The sequence below is a fragment of the Malus domestica genome, chromosome 10, assembly GCF_042453785.1.
Source record: "Malus domestica chromosome 10, GDT2T_hap1".
Lineage (NCBI taxonomy): Eukaryota > Viridiplantae > Streptophyta > Magnoliopsida > Rosales > Rosaceae > Malus > Malus domestica.
In genome coordinates this window covers 43497882-43512829 of record NC_091670.1, presented here as the reverse complement: position 1 = coordinate 43512829, position 14948 = coordinate 43497882, and the positions used below count along the sequence as shown (strand labels likewise).

The 14948-nt window shown below is 35.4% G+C and overlaps 1 protein-coding gene across 2 annotated transcripts; it reads right to left on the bottom strand.

Annotated features, from left to right (window-relative positions):
* Window positions 1–633: 633 nt before the first annotated feature.
* Window positions 634–3590, bottom strand: LOC103414525 (protein PHR1-LIKE 3-like). Of its 2 annotated transcripts, none has more exons than XM_029087727.2 (6): window positions 3166–3590; window positions 2708–2784; window positions 2562–2616; window positions 1867–1936; window positions 1704–1773; window positions 634–1387 (listed from the first exon to the last, which is right to left on the bottom strand). In XM_029087727.2, exons 1-6 carry the CDS (start codon window positions 3356–3358, stop codon window positions 917–919), a joined length of 936 nt encoding a protein of 311 aa, XP_028943560.1. In that variant the 5' UTR covers window positions 3359–3590; the 3' UTR covers window positions 634–916. The 2 variants fall into 2 exon arrangements, with proteins under 2 accessions (XP_028943560.1, XP_028943559.1); XM_029087726.2 differs by having other exon boundaries at window positions 1867–1945; window positions 3166–3492.
* Between the last annotated feature and the right edge of the window lie 11358 nt (window positions 3591–14948).

Genomic DNA, 14948 nt, shown 5'->3' with positions numbered 1-14948 from the left:
TCTTTGAGTTGAATTTTTCCCATGCAGTTATGCAGTTTCGGTAGCCTATGAGGCTATAGCGTTTGTTCTGAGTCAAACATTACGCCAAATCAGAGCCAGTAGCCTCAATGAATGCATTCGTGAGAGTTCAAACTTAAGTTGGAGGATCCAACTCTTTACTCGCTTTCCAGCAGACCTTTCCATTAGACCAACTCCTTGGAGTTGAAAAGTTTATTGAAATTGGTATATAAGACAAATTTAGAGAATTGGTCATTGACGCCAATTTTGAGAGAATTTTATTAAAATTAAGTCTGTGAAGTGTCTTGATTTACTTCTTAGAGGCCTCTGTGTGCGTTTTTTGACGATAATTCTCACATAGATGGCCTGAAGGACCAATGCTACACACATATTATCAAATTCGAATACTAATTAATGAATTTTCTAGTTATATTTAATTTGAAGATATTGTATTAAAAATAATACAAGTGGTAGATTACTCTGATGGTTAGAATCTTCATTTTCAACCCATTTTGTCACGGATTCCAACTTTCGTCTGAGACTAGATTAGATTAGTAATATCGTTTGTAATTAAAAAAAAAAAGGCAAGAATTATCCAATATACAAAAGCTAGCATTCATTTGTTGGACATCAAAACACGCAAACATTCATTTCTTCATTCAACAGTTCTAATTCAATCCAATCCTGACTAAACGAGGCCATACACCACAGTATTCTCAAGTCTCAACCACTACCGTTCATCATTTAATTATCGTGTACTTGAACCGCATTATATTTAAGCCACTAGTATGTTGAATTTACAGTTTGGGAGTTGAGACAACTGGCTCACTTTCAATTCCAGCCAACCAAATGGGCAAGAACATGTTGTTACGCAAGAGTGAACAAAAGGATCTCACTGTGGTCATGTTTAAATTCTGCCCTACATACCATACCTAGCAATCCCACGAGGAGGTTCAATTGGGGCTATATTAATCTCTTGGGTTCTCACCTTGGCTTCGCCCCAAACTAAAGATCCATTGCCGGTGTCCAGGCTCAACATTCTCTTTTTCCCGCCACCTGGAGATCCTTCCAAGGTCAGTCCTCCAGGGCTCTCATGTGACGTGAGGCAGCTTTCAGTGGAGCAATCAGCTCTCTGGGTATGGATACTAATTGGCAGCTCTTCATCTGGACCATGAACCCCAACTACATCTGTGGATTGCAATGTGTAGAAGCCAAGCATGTCAATGGAGGAACCTTTTGGATTCTTATTCCCCAACCCATGACATTTATGGCTGTCTGTATCAGTAACTGAACCTCCAATGAATTGATCAGCAAGCATCTTACAAGCTCTCTCAAGCATGGCCATATATCTTCGTTCTGCATCCTGGCGAATCTGCAAGTGCTTCTCAGCCTACAATAACAATGGTAACAAGTTTTTACTTCCTGGTAGATGCTAATTTTGGCATTTAAACTATCACGAAAATATATCCTGAGCAATGCTATACCAAAAGCAACGCCACAAGCTAGTCAAACAAAACGCAAAAAGGGCTCAAAATTGCAATTGTGCCTTCCATCTTTAAAGTAAAGCCAAACGTTATGAACTTATGGTAATCAGGTCCACTTCCAAACACACATGCTTAACTATACCTCCTCACACAAAAAAAAAAAAGTCTTGCAAATGGGAAAATAGAAAACACGCACACACAATTCATTTTCACCTACATTACCTCAACTTGCACATGTAATTTACTTTGCACTTCCATCTGTGCTCGCAATGCCTCCTTAACTTCATAACCCCTGAAGATGACATTTTTGGCAAAACCAAACATTTAATGTAAAATGACCTATTAAGCATCAAAAGGTTCTGAGAAAGGAGGAAATCTCTCTTACTCATTCAAATCAGAAGTTGGCAAATTTGGTGAAGAATTGCCGGTACCAGGGCTTTCTAGAAGGTAGGAAGCTGACAATCCTCACAATGATTGGCAAAACAAGTCAGAAACATAATTTAAGATTCCATTCACAAAATACACCTTTTAGAGGGCTTTAAAATAGGCATCAATAAAATATAAAATATGGTTATCCTAGAGGTAGCAAGGGTGGGGAAGAAAGAGCGAGCACTTATTGTTGGAAAGTTGTACCGCATCCTTAAGAGTTTTAAGTTTTTGGGAGCACAAGTAAACCAACAAAAATAGGTCCCAGAGTAGAAGATTGTGGGTTCAAGTATTGCTAGTGTAACCTCCCAAATTAATATTTAAACTTAGTTTTCTGTGTTGAGCTCTCTTGTATTACAATGAGGCTGCATGTAAAGAAAGTGTCAGGGCGAAAAAGAATTGTCGTCTCACAATACAGAAGAGGAAACTTAGTTGGCTTATCAATGTTCTGGGTTGTAAGGATAAGTTTGCTACAAGTTTTGTCCTTGGTTGTAAGGATAAGTTAGCTAGAAGTTTTGAGGGAATTTCAAGTTTTGTCAAGGGCCTATATGTCAACCTCCCTTCTTTCATACTGTAAAAAACTCAACAAAACTTTGGGGAACTAAACTAGCACCAAATATGAAAGGGCACAAAGAAAGTTATAAGAAAACGTACCATCCTTGGATATATCGGTCATATCCTTCCCTGATTGCTTACCTAGTCTGTATTTCTGCAATGCAGCAAGAAACAATAAGTCGGTACAAGTGTTTGTACTTCGGTAACACCATGATCATTGATTAAGTAAAAAAAAAAAAAAAAACCTGCAGGTGACTCTTCAAATGAAAAAGTGTGAGGCCCTTGACATTCATTGTCCGCATAATAGCCTTTGGCGTAGCTTCTGCAAATAATTGAAGCTCTCATCATAATCCTAAACAGGTTGAAGATTCAAGGAAGCGAGAGATTGGCAACGACTAGCAGCCAACTTAGAATTTAGAAAGCAAAGCAGCTCTGATGAGCTCCATCTGATTCTAATTTGTGACTGAATCACACGCGCGCGCGCGCAGCAGGCTAGCAGCTCAAGCCTCAAATTTTATTAATTGCTTGTTGAAACAAGTTTCAATTCAATGTTGTAGTATTATAGGCACAGCCGCAGAGCAGAGGCATAGCACAGGCAGAGAAGAAGAGGTGAAAGGGATCTGAGTTCATCTAATCAAAACCCTACCAAATAATAATAAAAAATTAAATAAGTTAAAAGAGAAGGGGGAAAAGGAAGTCTGACTGGAGGAACCGCCGAGCTGAGTGACGGCATCGACAAATCGTTCGTGAAGGTCAGCCGTCCAACGAAGACGGGGTTTGGGATCGGAAGTTAAAACGAGGCAAGGATCTCCACCTCCCCTGTGACTGTGACCTTGCATTTGCATATCTTCCCCACCAACCATGCCTCCTCCTTCGTGCATCAGTCCCGGAAACATCTTCCTCCCTCCCTCTCTCTCCCTCCAAATCCTCTCTCAAATCCCAATCTCCACAACCAGAGAGTTGTTTTTCTCCCCTCTTGCTTGGCTGGGACCTGGGCGTTGGTTATGGTAATGGAGAGTTTTGTGGATGGTGAAAGATAAAAAGCAGAGGCAAAGGTAAAAGATGAAGCCGTAATACTTACTGCGGTTACAGTACAACGCTTTTTAGAAATTTGTCCCTTTCTGCACTTGTTCTTTCCAATTTTTCTTCAATAGAAAAAGTGTGTTGCCCTCTAATAAATGTTTCTCCCGTGTTGGAATTTTGTTTAATAAATAATTGATATGTGGTATTAGTTAAGAGAATATATGCTTGTGTTTATCCTACATTAGTGCATGCACCCAGGAACGAAATTAGAAATTTAACTAAGAGGAGACATCTTAAAAAATTTGAGCTCATTTTTTGGACAAATAAAGCTAGTTGTTTTACAAATGCTGAAAAAATTAATTACAAAATGCCTAATTTTATTACTCTATTATCTAATTTTGTCTTTAATTATTGACAATCTAATGCTCATTTGTATTAATTAACCAATTACATGCAACTCAACAAGGTTTAGATATTAGTGCGTGAGAAAAATATACAAGATGGAGGGACATTTAAAAACTAAAAGATGATTTTCACTATTTTAATATGATTAATTGAATAATCTACAAAGCAAAAAAAATGGGAATGATTAATTGAATAATTTGTAATGAAAAAAAAAGAGATGAGAGGGGGCATGTGCACCCACGGGGCCTTACCTCCATCCGTCCATGCATGCACACCCATGTAGATTGCGTGCTTGCTTGTATAGTAATTAATAGTTAGTATTGTCCAGGTCCGGTTGTTGATAGAAATAACATGAAACATTTGAATTGTCTGTTAGAATGAGGTAATATTGGTACATAATTGTAAATGATTGCACCCCAAGCAAATCCTCCTCCTCTAACCGTTGCATTACTACTACTCTTACCACCATCATCCCTGCACCACTGTTTCCCTGTTGTGGTCTCATCACCCTCCTCAATGTAGCTATATCCCACACAAATATGTTCGCACACACCCAAGTCCACTAAGATTTTATTTTCTTCACCTCCTCTTAGCTCTCCTATTCTCACGATCCGACTGCTTCTGCTGGCCTCCTCCCCTATTCTCATTATCAACTCAATTTCTCTAATCATGCTGCCTAGGAGTCTTCTTAGCAACTCTTCAAACTCATGCATGATATACCCGTTTGAAGTGCCAAATCCAAACCCTACATGGAAGCGATGCACTTGAATCGGCACATCCATGTTTATTGCAGCATGGTTCATACGGTTCATAACCTTGGCCCAAAACATGGTTCATACGGTTCATAAGCTCGGCCCAAAACAATATTTGGGCCCAAACAACAACACACATAACTAATCCTAATATATTAGGGTTCATACAATTATGTTCATTTTGGTCATGAACAAATTCCGGATTCATGAGAGTTTTAGAGAATTTAGTCATCTTATACTCATAGAAGCGACCCACTTCTACTCTAACATAGGTGACCATTAATTAAGAATACTCTGCAATATTCCTCTTATTTATAAGATATCACTGTCATTAAGTATAAATATACATCCTAAAACTTTTGCAGATAACACACTTCTTCCACCATAGAAACGAGGTATATAGTGTGTTAGATTAAATATAGAAATATAGAGAATAATCCGAATGATGACTTTGAGGTACGACTTGAATCGTTTCCTTAAAGTGTTATTTGCCCTCACTCGAATGAGTTTGCTAAAAGGTTCTTGGCAAATCACTTCCAGGATACAATAAAGTATGGAATATTCGATTAGCAAAACCGAATTGTATTCCCTTAGAAATAACTAGAAAGAAATTGTATGAATATGATGAGGAGAGAAATGAGAGCAAAGAAATTATGTAGACAACAAATTTCTGAAATTGTGTATGAAACATTATGCCACAATAGGTATTTATAGGCATTAAGGCACCCGTTCATCGAGTCCTTTCATTTTAATTGAAGATATACAACTCTTCTTAAAAGTGTTGATCTAAAAGACATGTCTTCTATTTAGAATTTTCAGAAAATAAATATTGACTAATTATATCTTTTAATTTTACTCATACAATTTGAGTAAGCATCATATCTTTTAACCATAAGTTGTAACCATTCAACAAGATGTGCAAAGGTTGAAATCCAACCTTTCCGCCTGTAGGCTTGTTGCGCATCGCAGCAGCCTTTCCCTATTATACATACAGATATGCTGCACAATGCAGCACCAAGTCTATTATATATATATATATATATATATTATTGAAATCTTTAACATAGTGTGTTAACTTCTTTGAATCACACCCAACCAATTTGCATATTGAACTTAGACCATGGGATCTCCAATAAACTAAGTTAGGTTTCCATCCGGATGATTCATTAGTTATGTTTTAGGTTTCCGTCCGGATGATTCATTAGTTATGTTGGCTTTAGCCTCATTCCTCTTGATGATCAACTTACTCTCTAGTCTAACCTTTAATAATTGGATCCACTACTAGGTTGGCTATTTTTAATGGTATGCACAATCCATCTAATGAAATTATATTTCGTATGAGAGTAGTTGTTTCTCAATTTCAAGTCCTCAAAAGTATATATATGTTGGAACTTTTGTAAGTAATTTTCTAACACTAGGAAGTAGACTTCCCTCACATTTAAGGTATTTGAAGAAGATCTCTAACCTCTTTGCACCTTAAAATTATTCAAGAGAAGAGGTGACATCTTGAATGTCTCATTCAATTAGCAAATTAATTTTAACATACCCCCACAATTATTTCATAATTGTAGTTTCTTTTAATGCTATAATTAAATCGATCACATTTTCCACTTTAAGAAGTAGGAAACAACTAAGATAGACCTTATCTATCTTAGGCCTTCATGCCTCATTAGAAATTATGAGAAAATCACTTCTTGGCTTTTATTCTTTCCTTACTATGACTAACATGCATGACCCAATGGCCATATCCAATCATATGCTTACTTAATAAGCATCATTATGTCGAATTCAAATCTGCAAAATGTCCATTCATATGCTTACTTAATAAGCATCATTATGTCAAATTCAAATATGTGAAATGTTTCACATTTTCAGTATGGTCTTGTCCTTTCTGAAAGACCCCACACTTTCATGATTATTTCTTTATATTAATATCACTTTAAATGACACTCAATATCATCATGGGCCTTTTGAAATTTATAAATATATCACTTCAAATAAAGCATATATATGATTTTGCAACATTATTATCACTATACGATAATACATCCAGTTGGAATGTAGAAATTTACATACCAGCCCATGAACACATTTGAATATGTCAATGACTAGTTGGAAAGGTCATACCCTTTCACTGTCTAAAGCACTTCAAATGACATGCTTTTTCTTTCTTTCTTTTTTTTTTTGGCAAACAGAGCTACATTAACTAGGCAAGAGAGGCCCAAAAGTACAACGAAAGCCGAAACAACAGCAATCACCCAAATACAACCAGGAAGTACGGGGTTAGACTACCCGACACTCAAAGCAAGGTTCAAAGTGTCCCCTCTAGCACCTCCCCCACAAATGGCATGCTTTTTCTTTGAATCTCACATGGCAGATTCCAGTTTTCTGTTCCACCACATTATGAAACCATCGATTTGTCAAATAGTTGCATCATTTTGCAACTTAACCGCCACACGGCTCTAAATGACCCAAGGTTAACCTCCACATGGTTCTATATGATCTAAGATCCTTGACTCAAATGGATATCAAACTGTCAAGCATGGAAGTCGCGGTCTCACCGTTGCTCTTTTTCTGGAATCTCCAATTGGTCAGTTGTTACGGGGTTCTACATATACCACATGTATTTTAAGGAACACCCAATGAATCAATCCCAACCAAATCAAGGCATGCATCGTCCATGTCAATCTAAATACGAGTCTATATGTGTAACTATTAACGTCAGTTAACAAAGCATTTAGATAATTAAATAAATAACATAGCAATAAGTATTTTAGTAAAGTAACCGCATGCACCGCTTCAAGCATGCTTTTAGAAATAAGAACAATCACAACAACGTTCGCAAAAGATACATACCTTTTGCATTAGACGGGACAAATTGCAATTATAACAACCTCATGCCATGTTACACACACACACACACACTAATGGACAACAGAATCATTCATCAAGAATGTGCAGTATAAGGCAGCGGTACTGCACTTTCAATATCATATTTATACATATCAAGTAATCGGACTTTTCCAAAATTTGTCGAATAAATTGCGCACACACATTCATATTTCTAATTGTTCCATAAAGGTAAAATTTTTTGTCTTTAGATTGATGGAGCAATATTAGAAAATATGAAAAAATAACAATATAATTCAAATGATAATAATCATGAAGAAATTCACAACATCAATTATATATAAGATTAATATAAATAACTAGAAAGAAAGTTAGAAATACTAACAAACTTGGAGTTTGAGGCTTGCATAAATGCAATGTCCTAAAGATATAATTTTGCCCATACTCTTGTGCTTGTAGTTTGGTAGGCGTCCGTCTCCTAGGATTCAACAATCTATAATCTGAAGTCAAAACACTTCAATTTTCAGGCTCTGGTGAACTTCATATATTCCGTATTTTTAAGACCACTCGGATTTTTAGACATTGGAGAAAACTCTCTCTCTTTTTCTAATTGGACAGGTGAGATGCTTTAGTTTATATAGAACTCAAGCCACCCTTTTTGAAACATTATGATTGTTGCCTAAAGTTCCAATGAATAGATACAACTCATGAATTTTAATTCAACACAAGACTCTTATTTTTCATTCATACAAAAATTAAATATTATAATATATAATTATAATATATAATTTCCAACAGTTTTGCTGATTCAGCTTAGTCAGTACCATACCAGCAATATGCTGGACAATGATCGAAGCCAGAGAGATCGAGAAGGAATTAGAAGCATCTCCAGGATGATTAAGACCAGAAGAGGTGGCCGGAGAGGAAGAGTCGGCGGAATATATCGCAATTATGCAGAAGATTTGCAAGAAGAAGAAGAAAAATTAGGTAAGAAGATTTGTTTGGCAAACAAGAAAATTGTAGAAAATCGGAAGCAAAAGATCGAATCGTCATGAGACTATGGCGGCGATACCATGTAGAAATCCAATATCTTGCAGAATCAAAAGAGAGAGAGAGAGAGAGAGAGAGAGAGAGAGAGAGAGAGTTTATAGAGAGAGAATGGATATGTGAAGAAGGAATTCTTATTAGCTTTCACAGTACACTCTATAGAAGGATATAGACTTATAAATAACTGTCTATTGCCTAGTCATCAATCTTACATAACAACCTTATCTACCAATTACTTAATCACTAAGGTAAGTATTAATATGGTGCCTTGAGTGCACAGCGATATGATGATCCTCTATTATCCTTAACAAAATTATGGTGAATTTATCCCACTCGCCCTGTCCTCGCTCAACCTCCCTAATCTTGTTCAACGCTTTTGAATGGTCTGAAAAACAAGGAAAAGCAATAAAAAAAATAAAAAAAAAAAGGAGAAAAAGATGTCGGAAGGACCACAATTTTTTTCCAAAAAAAAAAAACAGGAGAGAGAGACCGTGGGCTTGGATTTGAATTTCAAAGCTTGGTAAAAAGAAACAAGTATGATGGCACGCGGCTATTCCAAAAGTAACTGGATGGATTGGATAAGGATTGGACTATCGGAGTTGGACTGAAAAAATAAAAAAAAGGGAATCGTATTGGTTGGCGCCAAAACTATTTATCTTCCTCTTCTATCTGCAGACTGCATTCCTTATCATATTCTATATTCAAAGCAATTTTACTTTAATTTGGAAAATGACTAAAGCCTAAGGTAATTATTGAGTCTGTCAGTATTGAGTATCCGAAACTTAGCGAGCGAGGGCCGAGAGAGTCCCGAGCCGAGAGGAAGGGAGGAGAAATTCTGGGTAGAGAGACCACGTGTCCTTCACTGATAGGATTAAAAGTATACCACAAAGTAGCATACAAATATTCTATTGATTTTCCTTATTAAAGCTAAAATTTGTCAATTGTAGCATATGAAAATAAGGGTTTTTTCCGCAGAAGATTGTTTTATCTAACTATTTAAAATGTCACAAAAACTGGGCTGCTGTCCCTACTGACCAGCCATCGGAAAATAATTATTAGACCAACTTACACTTATCTAAAGTCTACTAAATTTTATATGAAGATACTAGACACATAGAGCTACACTCACACAAAATTTTGGGATTTTTGGAGTTGATTTGCTATTTAAATTAAATCGAACAAAAATAGGACAGAAACAAATCTTAAATAGTTCACAAATTAAAAAAAACGAGTTAGGGGAATTGATATCCACCACCAAATAATCATGCAAACATGTTATGTTTCATTCAAATTCCTTTTATTTCTGGATGAAGATGCTCAAGTTGGCTCAATGTTAGAACTCAACCTATTACTCTTTCTTATGTAGTATGTTAAGAGAATGACGTTTTCAACTTAACTTAGTCTCTATCATGCAATCTAGAATGATGTGTTCACAAATTTAACAAGTAGAAATCATTAAGAACAAAAAGAGTTTGAGTTATTACAAGGCATCGTAAGTACTAGCGTTGTCTTACTTATCCTAGAAATTAGTTTATATGTTAATCGTAATTACCAAGTACTACTCTATAACATATGTAGGTCCTCATTCGACAAGGGCAGACATACACATATTCATAGCATTAGAATCCTAGATATGCTTACTAAGTATGCATCCGTAGAAAACACATAAAGAATTCATCAATAAGATAAGTAGTGAACTAATTTTCATCTATTCATAAAAGTAATTCAAACAAAATGTCATAACAAACTTGCAATCATATTCGGGGCTTCAAAACAGCCCCTAACTACTAAAAATTAGTTACACAGAGTCCTTAAATAAAACCAAAAGAAAGACATGAGTTTGAGAAGATAAAACCGAAAAAAGAGAATGCCAGGATTTCCTCCTTCCTCCCTTCCTTCTCCAACGCCGATGCCTTGTCTTTTCTTTCTGTTCTATTTTTTTTCCACCCTTTGCCGTTGCAACCTGCAACCTTTTTGTTCTTGCTTGCTACCCCAATTCTTCTCCATAACTCACCCTACTAACAACCATTTAGTGATGACAATAAGTGAGAGGAAATGGTAAAACAATTGTAACTCTTTAGGTAGCATTTATGCCCATTACTCCCACTTAATTCTCATCTTTATTTCCATTTCCTCTGATATTTGAATAGGTGTCAGCTAACTTGTTCTTGGCTGCATCAGTTTTGGCTACTAGATTTATTGGATTTATTGCTTTCTTGTTAGTTACAAACTGCTCATCCTCTTGAGAACCTTTCAGTGTTAAAATGGCCATAACTTCTTCTAGAAAAATGATATTAACAATCCGTCAAATGGTCCAGAAAATAGACATCCGTATATTTCCAAGAATATAAGGCTCATTCTCTAATTCATTATGAGTTGTTCGCAACTTGCTTCCAAAGTTAGCTAACCTGCACAGGCAGTTTTGACGAATTTGTTACTTAAAATCTCACTTGTGCTATTCTTCTTTTCTTTACTTGACAAATCCTACAAAACACAAAAACAAAGTAAATAACTCAAAAATATAAAGAACTAAGTAAGAAAAGATAAGTGAATTTAATGTAAAATATATACAAATATAAGCTTATCATCTACGACCCACTCACAAAAAATACACTGATTTGTCAGGCCTAGGGATGGGCAAATACTAATTGGTTATGGGTAACTGCGATTACCAGTCCATTTAAATTTCAGGGTTATGGTTATGGGTAACTAAACATAAACGGTTATGACCCATGAAATTTAAATGGGTGATTATGGGTATTAACCACGGTTATAAACGGATAACCGTTTACTCGTTTATTTTATATATGTAAAATTAACACAAGCTATGTTCCCTATTAGACAAAACTTAAATCAATGCTATTGACTATAATACATGGTTTCTGTAGTTAATATAATATAAACTCAGCACAATTTGAGGGACTTGTAGCCGTTGGATCAAATTTCAAAAATTCGGATATCCGGATCCTTAGGACTTGGTGCAGTGCAATTGAAAATTTTTAATTTGGAGAAAAGATGAACCTGCTCTTGCTTTTTATCTTCTCTCTCATCAACTATTTCAGATTATCATGTAAGCAACAAGCTATCTCTCCCTCTCTCTTTCTAAGATTTTTGTTTAATTCAGTTGTTCAAATTTTGGTGACAATTAATATATGATGGGTATGATCCATTAGATGTATATGCCAACATAACAGTCAGATGAGATTTTCTGCAGCAAAGTGGAACAAATATAAACATATTATATTTGTGTTGAAAAAATATGCCAAATGACAAATTTTTCTTTTTTAATTTTCAAGTTGTTAAAAAAACATGTAAACGGATGAAAAATAGGTAAATGGTAAAAAAGAAAGAATAAACGGGTTAAAAAAGAGTAAATGGGTAAATGGGTACTAAACGGTTACGGTTAAATAGGTACGCGGTTATGGGTATGGTTAACCGTTTATAAACGGTTATGAGTATGGGTAGAACCGTTTAGGCAAATACCCAACGGGTAAACGGTTATGCGGATATGAGTATAAACGGTTATGGATAAATAACCGCAGTTACCCACCCGCCATTACCGTTGTCCATCCCTTCAGGCCCATCATTTCTCAAATTTTAGTCTCATCCTTCTCCAATGGTAATCAGTTGAGTTTCTTAATACTACCTTACTGAGGTGAGGAAATCGTTAGTGGACAAAACTTTGATCTGTACTATAGGTCTGTAAGTAAAGTGATGATGTGCACACACTGATTAGCTGTAGTGGGACATTTGAAAAGGAAGTGAACAAGTAGTTTGAAATTAAAACAGTAGTAGCAAGGCCAAAAGGAGATGCAGCAATTGGTTTTGACAAATCTTTGATTTGGAAGTTTAGAGTTTATTGCATTCCTTGTAAGATGATACCGTTTCAATCTTGAAATTGCAGGTATCTAAAATCACTGAAGAAGGTGTGACTATCTCTCAACTCTACTCTTTGAAGACTTTCTGGGGTTTCTCTGCTTTTGAAAATCCAACATTGGCACTAAAGGATCATAGTAGCTGGATGGCTGCATAGCTTCTAAACATGAAACAACCAGCGAGGACCCAAGTTGAAATTTGTTGTGTTTCTGCAGTTGGAGCTATGAACTTGTAACATAGTTTACACCCGGAATATATTTCTTGGCGGCTGGTTGGTTTTTAATAACTTTTTAGAGAATGCATCATTTTCTTTATTTCGGTGTTGCAACATCCAACAAAAATGAACTGATTGTAGTGATATTTAACAGTTTAATTTTGCAGCGGATTACTTCATATTGATACATGTTATGAACGTTTATGACTAAATATGATTTGTTATGAAAGTTCATGAAATAATACCCTTTGGTGTTTTTTGGATGCCCGCTTGTAATATGTTATGAAATAATACCCAAAACCCTAGTGATGACCCACATGGCAATAAGGAATTAAAAAAATATAATATGAGAAATTCATATAAAATAGAGAAAAAATCAAAAAAAAAAATTTGGTAGTTGCTGCGGACTTGTTGCTGGGTGCTCACTGTTTTGATGGTAAAAAAACTTAAGAAAAGTTGTATCAAACGAATCACAAGGTGTCATATGGCACATACTGAATAAAAAAAAGTTGTCACCGACTCCTTGAATTGTTCTTGTCAAGAAATAAGCATAAAACCTCGAATATGAGTTGAAACCAAATAGGAGAATAAATGTTAGATTGGGCACTTGGTGTTTGTCTTGTTACACGATACACTTGTACAAGTTTCATAATTAGTTACCTAAGGGCATCTTCTTGGCCAAATACCATGTTCATGACACCAATTTGGTATATTAAATGTAACACATCAAAGGCATCACATCATCAGTCACATACCAATCAATGAAATATTTTTTGCATTTGTAAATTATTTATTATGAATTTTATTAATTTCAACCTCCCCTAAAAACATTTTTCATGAAAGTTGTTAATGCACAAAATTGGATAGACTTTGGAACAGCGTAAAATGTTAAGTTTGTGAGCTTCGCACGGTTGCTCCGGTCGCCTAATGAGGATAATATGTAAAGAGATAATGACAGGAAAACAAACACAAGATGTATGTGGTTTACCCTAAGTTGGGCTACGTCCACGGGGGTAGAGGAGTTCTGATTAATAGTAAAGAGTTTACACAATGCATAAGTTCAAGTATAATCATCACTAGTGAGTTATAAGGACGAGTTTACGTACAATAATGGAATTAGGGATTAATTCTAGGAGAATGGCCTCATTTTATAGTTGATGAGAGTTTCTAGCTTTCGTCTAGGGTCGATGTGGGACTCTTGGAGCTTTATTATGATTTTGACACGTGTCGTGTCGTGATTGGCCTCCTAGTTGGAGAGAAATTTTTGTGCTTCAGCATAGGTGTCTCAACACAAATCCTTTAGTGGGTCCTTAAATGTATGAAGTTGATTGATGCTCGGTAATTTTAAGATTCGTGAAGTACGGTACAAACAAAAGTTTCTATGATTTTAAAAATCCAATTGATGATGTAATCATTGCCATAACATAGAGAATGCGAACATGAGCGTTGTTTCAATTTTTTTAATATTTTCACACTTGTAAATTAATTATTATGATTTTTTATTTATTTTCAATCTCCTAAAACACTACTCATAAGGGTTTGGAGGGTTTTAAAAATCCAGACGGATCAACGTCAAAGCGTAGAGGATGCGATCACAAGTGTTTGCATTTTTTTTTCAAATTTTTTACACTTGTAAATTAATTATTATGAATTTTTTAACGTGCTTTTGTATTTTGTAGGAAAAATCAAATTAAATTAAAAATTCATAATAATTAGTTTATAAGTGTGAAAATATGAAGGGTTTAGTTTGGTCGTCGATGAGAAGATGACGGAAGAGATAATATAATTGGGTATAAACAATTTTTTTAACACAAAATAATAAAATTTAACAATTTTAAGTCTTGGTTAAGTTGGAGGACACGTGTCGAAAAAAATATCAAAGAGACATTAAGGAGACAAATAATTGGGGACAGCAGATCCATGGCAATAGAAGTAGAAAGAGAAAGGAAAAGAGAGGGGAGCGGAGAGAGACATTAATGAAAGTGGATGAGTAAATGCAGATAGAGGAGAGACCCGGTTTTACTGTAAGCTTGCTTTGATTGATTTGTTTTCAGCCATTTAATTAGATGTAACGACTTATATTTGTCTGCACTAAGGTCATCTCCAGTCGAACCGGTCATAGGGTCATATGCCAAAGGATAACCTTTTTGACACAAAATCCATTTGCAATGGAGGTCTGGGTAAAAAAATCTTGGGACCCACTGAGGCAAAATCCAGTCAGCCTTTTCAGTTGGGCCCAGTTGGATTTTTTTTAAGACAAATTAAAAAAAAATTCTAATTTTTTTTTTCTATAAATACCTAAGACATTTCTACACCATT

Excerpts from the sequence above, each read along its gene's own strand:
- LOC103414525 (XM_029087726.2), bottom strand. The coding sequence starts at position 3,358 with ATGTTTCCGGGACTGATGCACGAAGGAGGAGGCATGGTTGGTGGGGAA. Across the intron at positions 2,785-3,165 it reads TCAGCTCGGCGGTTCCTCCA|AAGCTACGCCAAAGGCTATT; the intron begins GTCAGACTTCCT and ends AATTATTTGCAG. Across the intron at positions 2,617-2,707 it reads ATTTGAAGAGTCACCTGCAG|AAATACAGACTAGGTAAGCA; the intron begins GTTTTTTTTTTT and ends GCTGCATTGCAG.